This window comes from Oculina patagonica, chromosome 9 (genome assembly GCF_052425735.1).
Source record: "Oculina patagonica isolate OP01 chromosome 9, crgOcupat, whole genome shotgun sequence".
Lineage (NCBI taxonomy): Eukaryota > Metazoa > Cnidaria > Anthozoa > Scleractinia > Oculinidae > Oculina > Oculina patagonica.
In genome coordinates, this window is record NC_135766.1 from 27,228,735 (window position 1) to 27,239,293 (window position 10,559).

Here is a 10,559-nt window from a genome sequence, read left to right on the forward strand (position 1 = left end):
TTTATAAAAAAAAAAATTATGACTCAGGATTTAAATAACTTTTTTTCAACACTAATGAAAGGGCCCATTTACATGGAAAGAGGATGTCTTAGATTTTTTTTGAAAGGTCTTTTTTTTTTTCTTTGTGTTTTTTTTCTCTTTTACTTCATTGTCGCAACATGGGTAGAATATTCCACCACTGTGCATTAATGAAACGATATGCATGCATTGTGCATTGCAAATGATCAAACCAAAATATATGTGTTGTGCAGTTAAACCTCCCGAGCAACCACCTCTCACAAGTGACCACAAGTTCAAGGTCCAACATTTTCCACATGAAACCAAATTGTACAATTCTATCACTGAAATAACTATGCTTGGCTGGTAGCCTTGGTATAATGGGTGTTTGCCCATCAAGGTTTAAATATTGTACTTTGTTCATTGTGTTTTAAATCACTTATTAAAAGCGGCAATTAACTTTTGAAGACGCCCTCTTCCCATAGCTTCCTCTTGTTCACCCTCCCCTCCCCTGTCAGTACTGTCGTTGACGTTGGCGTTTTCTCTCCGGTTTTTCTCCTCAATATGATACTGAGCAGTCCTGCTCTCAGGAACATCAGGTTTTTGTTTTCGTTCCTTTTCAGGATTTTGTTTAAGTTCTTTATGTGTTCTTTTAGTTACTTGTGGAATCTGTTTTTGCTGACTTTCCTTGCTCGCCTCTTCCAATTCTCTTCTTATTTGACTTGGTGACTTGTATTCTTCTTCCTCTTCCTCCAAAGCAAGACTCGCAGGCCTTGTTCCTTTTTGTTTTTTCTTTTCTCCGTGATCAGGATTTACGTGTAAGTTATTGTCTGGTTGAACGATTTTATCATCAACCATAATCATAACGCTGTATGGCTCAACATCCGACTTATCCTTCTTCTTCTTGTCATTTTCATTCTTTTCTTTCTTGCTTCCTCGGGACCACAAAGCTGGCTTGAATTTGTCTTTTATCTTTCTCGGCCTAGGGACTGGTTCGATTCGTTCTGGAGGGTCACTGACGTCACTAGCACCTCCTTGCGTCACGTGATCGATGTCGGCAGCTGCCTTTGTTTGTTCGCTATCGCCAGGTCCCAAGCTTCTCATTGTCTCTTTCTGGCTGTAAGGGACTGGTGCGATTTGTTCTGGGGAGTCAATGACGTCAATACCAGCTCCACGCGTCACGTGATCGATACTGGGGGCCCTTGTTTGTTCACTCTTGCCGGGTCCCAAGTCTCTCATTGTTTCTTTTTGGTTGTAAGGGACTGGTGCGATTTGTTCTGGTAAGTCAATGACGTCACCTCCAGCCTCGTCTGTCACGTGATATTTACTGGGGATGCTTGTTGGTCGAGTGTCACTCACGCCATTATCAACACCATCGACGTTGTCATGCGTGGCATCAGTGAAATCGAAGATTGCATCATCATTGGCCTCAATAATTACGTCATCTGTGACATCGATGATGACGTCATCTAAGTCATTTATGTCAGTTTCCTTGCTGTAGCCTTGTTGGGCTTCTTCCATTTTCATGAGTTCTTCAAAGGGATCAAGGAACTCTTCGTCGTTTTTGTTCTGTGTGTGAGACTCCGTAGCGTCCAAAGGATCAAAAGTTACAAGTAAAGTATGTTCGGGAAAGACTGGGGAAGACGATGATCGGAATGTGAGGTCTGTAACAGTTGTAAGTGATGAGTTATCTGATGGGAGTGACTCGAACTGGAACAGATCGTCTGAAGGTGGTTCAATTAACAGTGGCTGCTGGTAGTCATGTGACGTTTGATCTACTGCATCGTCTGTTGACACATCAAACACATTCTCTGCCATGTATTCTGAAATGTTTCTGCCTGGCGCCGATTCAGTGACAAGTTGTTGATGATGGTCGATCTGTAGGTCAGGTTCATCCCTTGTTCTCACCTCAAATGGATCTGTCAAGTCTGTGGAACGTCGTTCGTCAGATGGCGACTCAGTGAAAAGTGGCGAGTGAGAATCGATCTGTAACTCGGGTAAATCCCTTGTCAAATCAAACAGGTCTTCTGTAGTCAAGTCTGTGGAAGTGGATTGCGCTGATTGTCGTTCAAATGGTGTCTGGTAGTCAATATGTGGATCTATTAAATCTTCAGTTTCCCAGTCAACAGGAGTGTCATCTCTGTCTGGTGAAGTCGATTGGATGTCGGAGACTTCCCCATCCACATCCCCCAGGCTTTTGGAAAATTCGCCTTCCGCGCGTGCGCCGTGCGTGTCTGTTTCAGGAGCATAAACAGTATCACTAGGAATAATCTTTACCACAGGGATACCAGACGCGAGTTCGTTATCTGACTCCACAGGGCTACGCTCTTTAGAATCAGCAGAAGGTACATTGTCTGATTCTTGCTTTCCAGTGTTGTCATGAACAACAATGCTTTCATCAATATAGTCGAACATGGACTGTGTCGACCTGAGTGATTCCACTGAACTATCGCGGCTTCTATTAGCTCGATGTCGGGTCCGGCTTGGTCTGCCGTACCCTGCTAAATTATCAGCGCTTCTTCGTCGCCAGTCCTGAGATGTCATGGGTCGTGTTCCGCGGACCTTCATTTCATGTTTCTTTATGTCTCTTAGGAGGTCATTTTCCAAGTCGGTGACCTTAATCTGCGCGGTGCTTAGTTTATCAGACCAGTCCCGAATTAATTTGTCGGCTTGAACTGGGTTGGACTGCAGCTCTGATACCCTAGCCACTGTAACTTCTGATTCGACAGGAACATTTGTTTTTTCTTTGTACATCGCCTCCAACTTCGCCAGCTTGGCTTTGATGTCAGCCAACTCTTTTGTAAGCCTCTCATTTTCGTTGCACATTTTCTTGTAGGAATTCTCGGTTTCTTTGAGTTTTCTGCCAGCCTTCTCAGATTCAATCTCCATGTCGTCTATTTGTTCTTTCTGCATTTTCAACTTGGCATCCTTCCGGGCAAGCTCCTTTTTCACCGACTGCAAAGCTCTCTCCGCGGCGTCTCGGTTGTAATTCGAATTCATGGCGGTCTCTTCTCGTTCCGCTAGATTATTTCTGAATTCATCGCTAATCTCTTTCTGCTTTTGCAATCTTTTCTCCAACTCGGAATTTTCTTCCTTTGTGTATTTCAGCTTTCTGTTAAGTTCTTCAAGCTGGCCGTGCAAGTCGGCGTTATCTCGCGATGAATCTTCCAGCTTTTGTTCAAGTGTTGCGATTTTTGCACGTGTTTCCCTCAACAAATCTTCCATCTCGTTTATACTTTCCTCTTGATGATCTTTAGTTGTTTCCAATTCAGACAAAGTTTTCTTAGCACGCGATAGTTCTTCTCTCAACTTTGTCTTTTCTTCCATATCTTTGTGCTGAATATCTTCATTTTCAACCTTATTTTTCTCCAACAGTTGAACTTTTCTTTGAATGACATCATTTTCTCGGTCTTTTGCATCAACCTTTTGCTTGAAAGCCAAACGTCTCTCTCGCTCGTACTCTAGCTCATGGCGAAGCTCATTGTTAATCTTGTCAAGCTCTTCTTTCTTGTCTTCGAGCGTTTCTTGTTTGGAAAGTATATCTCCTAACTTCTTTTCCATCCTTGATAGCCTTTCTTTCAACTCATTGTTCTCCTTTTCTGTTTTGTCGATTTTCTCGCGAGCATTTGCAAACCTTTGTTGCAGAAGTTGTTCGTTTGATAGTCCGTTGTCCCTTGCCATTTCAAGATCAGAAACATTTTCTTCGGCTGCTCGCAGTTTCTTTTCCAAAGTTGCAATCTTTTCTTGACAGGAATCCAAAGACGCTTGCGCTTTTTCTAACTCTTTTTCTGTCTCTTTACAATCTTTTTCCAATGCGCGGGATTCCTTTTGAGACTCTTCCAGTTGCATTTCAAGTTTTGCAATTCTTTCTTTAGCTTCGCGCAAGTTCTCTTCGATTTGCGAATTTTTGTCTTCGCCTCTCTCGAAAGCTGTCTCCAAATCTGTTATGCTTTCGTGGGCTGCTGTTAATTGCTGTTCGAGAGCTTTCGTTTCTTCTTGAGATTCCTCTAGTAACCCCTCCATTTCCTTTTGGGTCATCGCTGCTTTTTCCAAACTTTCCCTAAAATGTTCATTTTCTTTGTTCAATTTTCTGTTCTCATTTTCGTAATCTTCAAGCTTGTCAACTAATTCTTCCACCTTCGTTTCTTGCTCGGAAATCATCCTTTTATCCTCGCTCTTCTCTAATTCCAAAGCTGAGATCTTCTCCGCCTTTTCAGCAACATTTTGCTCCAGGTCTTTTTGACTGTGTACAAGTCTTGTCTTTTCCTGTGACACTGTGTAAAATTGTTCCTTGCTTTCAATCAGCTCCGCCTGAAGATCCGAAATCTCAGTTTGATTGTTCCCCGAAAGACACTTGATTTCTGTGTAGCGTTGTTCAGAGAGATTTAACTCTTCTTGCAGTTGTTGTATGTGATTTTCCTTCTCTCGAATATCTTCTTGTAGCTTCAAAACCGCACGTTGGTTTTCTTGCAGTGAATTTTCTAAAGCATCGTTCGCATCTGTTAGTTTTTGTCTCAATTCTTCATTTTGTGCCTGTAGTTCTTTCAACCTTTCAGAAGCTTTCTCCCGCTTTTCTTCTTCATCTGCTATCTTTTCCCTTAACTCCTTCACTTCGCGTTCCATTTCTGCAGAGCCGTGTTGGACAAGAACTATTTGCTGCTGTAGCGCTTTCGATTCTTGTTCTTTATTACGATGCTCGCGTTCGGCTTCGCCTAAACGAACCTGTAAATTAGCGTTGCTTGCTTCTGATTGGTTCAGATGATCTTGTAAAGATTTCTCCGTGTCGCGCGAAATTTCTTGTTGTCTTTCTAAGTCCTGAATGATACTTTGCGCTTTTAGCAACTCTTCTCCAGCCAGACTGGAACTTTTCTCCAAACATTCAGAAGCTATCTTCTGTTTCTCTTCTGCTTCTGCAAGCTTTTCCTGTAACTCTTGGACTTCGCCTTCCAATTCTACAGAACTTTGTTGCACAAGAAGTATTTGTTGCTGCAAATCTTTCGCATCCTGTTCCACATTGCGACATTGTTGTTCTGTCTTGCTAAGCTGAACTTGCAAATTTGCATTGCTTTCTTCCGATTTACTCAGAAGTTCTTGCAACGATTTTTCTTTATCGCGCAAAAGTTCCTTCTGTCTTTCATAATCTAGAATAACATTCTGAGCTCTTAGCAACTGGTCTTCGGCATCTGAACTTGCCTCCTTGGAGCTGTTTACAAAAGCTTTTAGACCCTCTTGTTCCTCGCATAACACTGACAGCTCTTTCTGTAACTTGGCAACCTCTTCATCTTTTGCTGACAATTCTTCTTGCATTATTTGTTGAAGTTCTTCTTTATTTTCTTGCGCTGTTCTGCACTCGTTCTCTATCTCTTGAAGGTTTTCCTGAGTTTGTGTTAATTCTCCTAACAGTTGTTCTTTCTCTGCGGCCATCTCAGCCAAACTTGCCTCATATTCGTGAAGTTTTCCTTCCAGTTCTTGAGTTCTGTTTTGAAGTTGATTGATGCTGTCACGAAGAGGTTGCGTATTAGGACCATCTTGCTCGTCCTCGAAATCTATGAGACTCTCTTGTGGCTTGCTTTGCAAATTTTCTAAACCGCTTTCTGGACTAGTTTCTAAACTAGGCTGCAAACTGGCGGTTTCCACTGGGTCTTCGACCAAAAGCAGCATCTCTTCTTCAAGCTGAGCTGCAATGTGTTGCGGGATTTCATTGTGTGATTGAGTATTCTGGCGTTCTTCCAAGGCTTTTGTTAGCATTTTCTCCTTCTCTTTCAATTCTTTGTTTGCTTCTTTCACTTTACGAAGCTCCGCATCCATCTGTAGTTGTAAGCTGCTGGCTTCTTGTTCTCGATCTTTAAGGTTTTCGTTCTCGGCAATAACGTCTTGTAATCGCTTCTCTGTTTCCTTGAGTCTGCGAGCTTGTAGGGCAAGATCTGCACTGGGTTTGTCTTCACCGTTTGTTGCCAAATCTTCCTCGTACAAAACGGATTGCTGAGGGTGAAATTTACTTTGCGAAAGAATTTCTCTTCTAAGTCTGTCAATAGCTTTTTCTCGCTCTGTGTCGCAAAACCCACTGTCCGGACTAGCCGGGTCTGCAGTGTGATGAAACGGCAAGCCGTCTCTGTGAAGTGATCTAGCAGATACCCTTCCAGATTTTAACAAGTCCAGTTCTTGATCAAGGAGCATCTTCGTCATTCGCAAGCCCTCAAGCTCTCGGTTTTTCTTGAGAATTTCATCAGTCAAATTGTCAATTTGATTGTGAAGCTCTAAAACTTCATTTTGTAGTTCTTTAATTCTTTCATCCTTTCTTTTCATTAGAGTTTCATGAGCATCCAGTCTCATTCTTTGCAAAGAATTTTGCTCGCGGGCGCTTTGTAGCGCTTCCTCCAACTCCTTAATTTCGGTCTTGCTTGTTTGGAAATCGTCCCTCAGTTTTTGATTTTCTTCGTTTAATTCCTGGTTGTTCTTCTTAACATCGCTCATTCTTAGCTCATCTTCATCTCCCATTTGCTTCGCTTGTAATTTTCTCTCCAAAGACGCTATTCTTTCTTTGGAATTCTTAACTTCTGCTTGCAAATCTCTCTTCTTCTCCTCGCTGGAGTCGTAAAACCCACGAACTTGAGCGAGCTCTCTCTTGGTGAGATACAACTGTTGCTCGACTTGTGTGTATTTTTCGAGGTTGGCAAGCACTTCTTGACCCAACTCAGTTTCTCTGTCATCGTGTTGTCTTCGTTGGCGCTCCAATTCATCAACCTTGCTCTGCAGCTCGTGTAGTCGTTGTTTCATTTTGGAAATCTTGCTGCTATGCGCTTCGGTAGTTGTTTCTGAGCTCAAACGATCAATCTCTCTGTCGGCATTCTCTCTCTGCAACCTTTCGTTCTCAACCTTAAGAGAGCGCTCCTCGCCGCGTATCGCAGCCAGCTCCCTTTTCATGGCTTCCACTGCCTTGTTTAGACCTTGGTTTTCTTTTGTAACCGACGCCAGAAATCGTTCTTTGTCGTTCAATTTATCTCTGTAGCTTTCGCATTTTCCACGCAAGGCCAAAATCTCTTTCTCCAGTTCGGACAAATTATCACCAGAAATATTCGCTTTGGAATTCACATCGCTAATAACGTTTTGTAAATATCTACTTTCCTCTGCAGAATTGCTCAATTTTTCTCTCAGCGTGTTTATTTGCTCTTCGCAAAACTGCACTTCTTGCTGTAGTCTTGATTTATCTTGTTCAGCATTCAGGCGATTTGCATTCACCCTCAAAACTTCGTCTTGTAGACTTTTCACGTCTTCGTGTAGTCCTCGGTTTTCAGCTTGCAAACGCTTTAGCAATTTGTCTTTAGATGACATATCTTTGTTGTAAGACTCGCACAGTTTTTCTTGTAAAGCCACCTTTCTCTCCAATCTATCATAATCGTTTGACTCATATTTGCGAAGCTTTTCCCTCAAACGCGAGTTCTCTTTCATTAGAGTTTCGCTCAGCTCATCAGGCTCAACAAAACCCGGCTTTATTCGATAACCGCTTATTCCATTTTCACGTGTGCGACCGCTTGCTGTCTTCAGCTGCATATTTTCTCGTTTTAATGTTTCCACATCCATTTCTAATGTTTGTTTAGCAGCTTTCAGCCGCTCAATCAAAGCGTCTTTCTCTACGTCTTCTTTACGATGTTGCTGACAAATTTCCTGATGTTTTAAAAGCTGTGCGTGCATTGTTTCAAAGCTGGAGGTTAATTCTTCTTTTTGTTGTTCCATATGTTCAAAATACGCCAACAAAGACACTCTTAAATCATCCTCTAATTTCGACACCTGTAAACCCAGTACTCTAGCCAGACTATCACGCGCGGCTGTCGATTTATCACTTGCGAAATTTGCAGTTTCTTGCGCCTGAAGGTCGAAATTCGGTGAATCCATTCCGACCCCAGAACTGTCTCCTTCATCGCTCTCCTGTCTATCCCATTCATTTACGCCGTTCACTGCCGAAAAATTGCCGTTGTGTCCATTGAAGCCTTCCGTGGTATTCTTGGAATCAGTAAGCGCTCTTAATTTAATAAGCGTCTCTTTCGCCAGAGCAAGCTGCTTGTGGATATGTTCTTTGTCTCGCGTAAAATTCGCCATGTTCAATTTATGCCAAAAAAATTCGAAGTGTCAGTGATGTCGGCCTTCAGTCGGGTCAAGCGGACCAACACGACTTAACGGAGACTTAAATAAAACCATCCACACTGTTTTAAGATTCGTCGAACAATCAAGCACTTTTCTGAATGACTTTTGGCTTCTCCACAAAAGCTTGTACATGTACGGCCATTTCGATGTTGCAAAGAAGTCGGATTTCGCAACTTTCTCCCGCTCAGCAAACAGCGTAAAGTTATTTTTACGCGTGATGAAAAATACACACCGCAATAGTCTGATACTATAATTATTACCCGGAGAAATATACAGACGGTCTTTACCACCGTTGATACATGGCGAGTTTCTCATCCATATTTAATCCCCGGAATATTTCGACGTCATTCAAAAGAAGTTATATTCGAGTTCCAGCCTTAGCAAATCCGTAATTTGTTGAATATATCGTGGGCCGCTTGCTGTAAAAGACCATTTAGCCTGCGAAAGAGCGACGAATATTTATTATGCAAAAAAGCCAGTTGTTGTTATTTTCCGTTTTTGCTCTTCTCTTTGTGATTCGCTAGTTCTCAAGTTTGCGACAGGTGTTCATGTCAGGTTCGGTAACTATGGAAACCGATCTTATTTCGCGGCGTGTGATTGGCTGGTTTTGACTTATGATAGCTGGATATGAGGAATTGCGCTTGTCAATTGAAAGGTTTACAAAAACGAACTGCGGTAATTTCCTTTCGAAAATTTAATATTCTCTATATCGAACACCGGAAGCCAAATCGTAGCGAGATATCATTTTATCTCTTTGCGTCAGTTTTGATATTGCTTTTGTACATTTTTACCTGTTATATTGATCTATCAATTTCTGCTCAAAATGCAGAGAAGTAGTTGGCGGAACTTTCATTCTTAATTGTAAACACAAAAGCTCTATTCCACAGAAAGAGACGCACTAAGCCGGAACAATATTTTACTAAAACATAACAGTCACTACATTTTCTTTTTGTTACATTTGTGTGCATGTTTTCAATAGGTTTTGTTCAATTCTCGTTTTAGTTAATTTCTACAAACGCCATTGACTTTGGCTTTTTAACAAATATACCGTAATTGAATCCGCCTTCTCAAATTTAAATGTATCGAGGCTATTTGTTTTGGCATCTTTTAACAGGCGGACCAGTTCTTGTTGTCTTGTCGCTCGCAGAATTCAACATTTACATAAATTAAAAGCGATGAAACGTAAACTAAGACTCCGTCATTCGCATTCTTAGCAATTATTATTATTTTTTTTTTTTTGCAACTATCTATTTAGACTATTTAGCCTTCATTCCTTCCCATTTATATGCTTAAAAAATCTTTTGGATTAGCATTTAACGCTATTGCGCAACGTAAATTATACTCCTATTGTCCACAAATACATTTTAACGTAGTTTAAAGCAAGGTTTGCGCGGGACGTTTACTGAGAAAGGTTGTGCTCACGGAGGATATGTCTACATGCGAAAATATCACCATGGACGCTGTTTTTCCACTTATGAAGTTCTCTTGTGCGACAGAACTTATGTCGATCAATTTATTTTTTCCTTAATTTTTTAAATTAATTTATTGTTACTATATTCTAAATTAATTTTACGTCTTGCAGGAAACAAGAGGAAAAGACAAACAAGAAAAAGACAATTTTAAATTATAAATAAACAAAAAAGTACAGGGTTAATAAATTCACATGGATTACGAAGCTAAAACTTCCTGTTTAAAAACACTAATGACCAAATTTTTTTTTTCTTTTTCATTCCACCCGTTGTATTTTATTGCGGTTAAATTGTAAATTCATTTCCACATCAGTAAGAGAAAAAAAAGACAGCTGATAAAACAGGAACAGCAAAGAAACAATTGAAGAAAAAATCATTTCCACGTCCGTTGTATTCTTATGCGATACTTGCCAAAAAGTCAAACGGCGCTTTGTTAACGCGTAGACCATTTCAAATTGGTTGAACAAAATCACTGACCTTTGAAAACTGAGCTTAACAAAAAAATGAGCGGGAACAAATCCCTTGTTATTTGACAAAAGGTCAAATAACCAAAGAAAACCCTTGTATCCCCTGACATTCCATTTCTACCCCCACTTGCCTTGGCAATGCCACCAACAGCCCTGCATTTTTAATTTCTGCCACCATATTGATTTCGTCCTCTTTTCCTGCCCCTTTATCGTTCTTGTGCTTTTATTTTCCTATGGTTATTAGTGTAGAGATTTGTAATACATCGTTTCTTTTTTCTTACTTTATTACATTGTAATTTTTTTTTCTTCCTTGTGTTATTGTATTGTTGTAAGCATGTTGTAAGCATTAATAAAAAAAAAATTAAAAAAAAAAACAAAAAAAAAAAACAAATCCCTTGTACTGTTCTCACTAGGAGACTTGTCTAGAAGAATTTCTACCCCCCCCCCCCCCCTGGACGGACTGCTTATCCCCCATCGCAGGTCA

General features: G+C 40.8%; 1 protein-coding gene across 1 annotated transcript; it reads right to left on the reverse strand.

The window, feature by feature from the left end:
* Positions 1-146: 146 nt before the first annotated feature.
* On the reverse strand, positions 147-8,561 carry LOC144664605 (uncharacterized). Its single transcript, XM_078525726.1, has one exon. It carries the CDS (start codon positions 8,092-8,094, stop codon positions 433-435), a length of 7,662 nt encoding a protein of 2,553 aa, XP_078381852.1. The 5' UTR covers positions 8,095-8,561; the 3' UTR covers positions 147-432.
* Between the last annotated feature and the right edge of the window lie 1,998 nt (positions 8,562-10,559).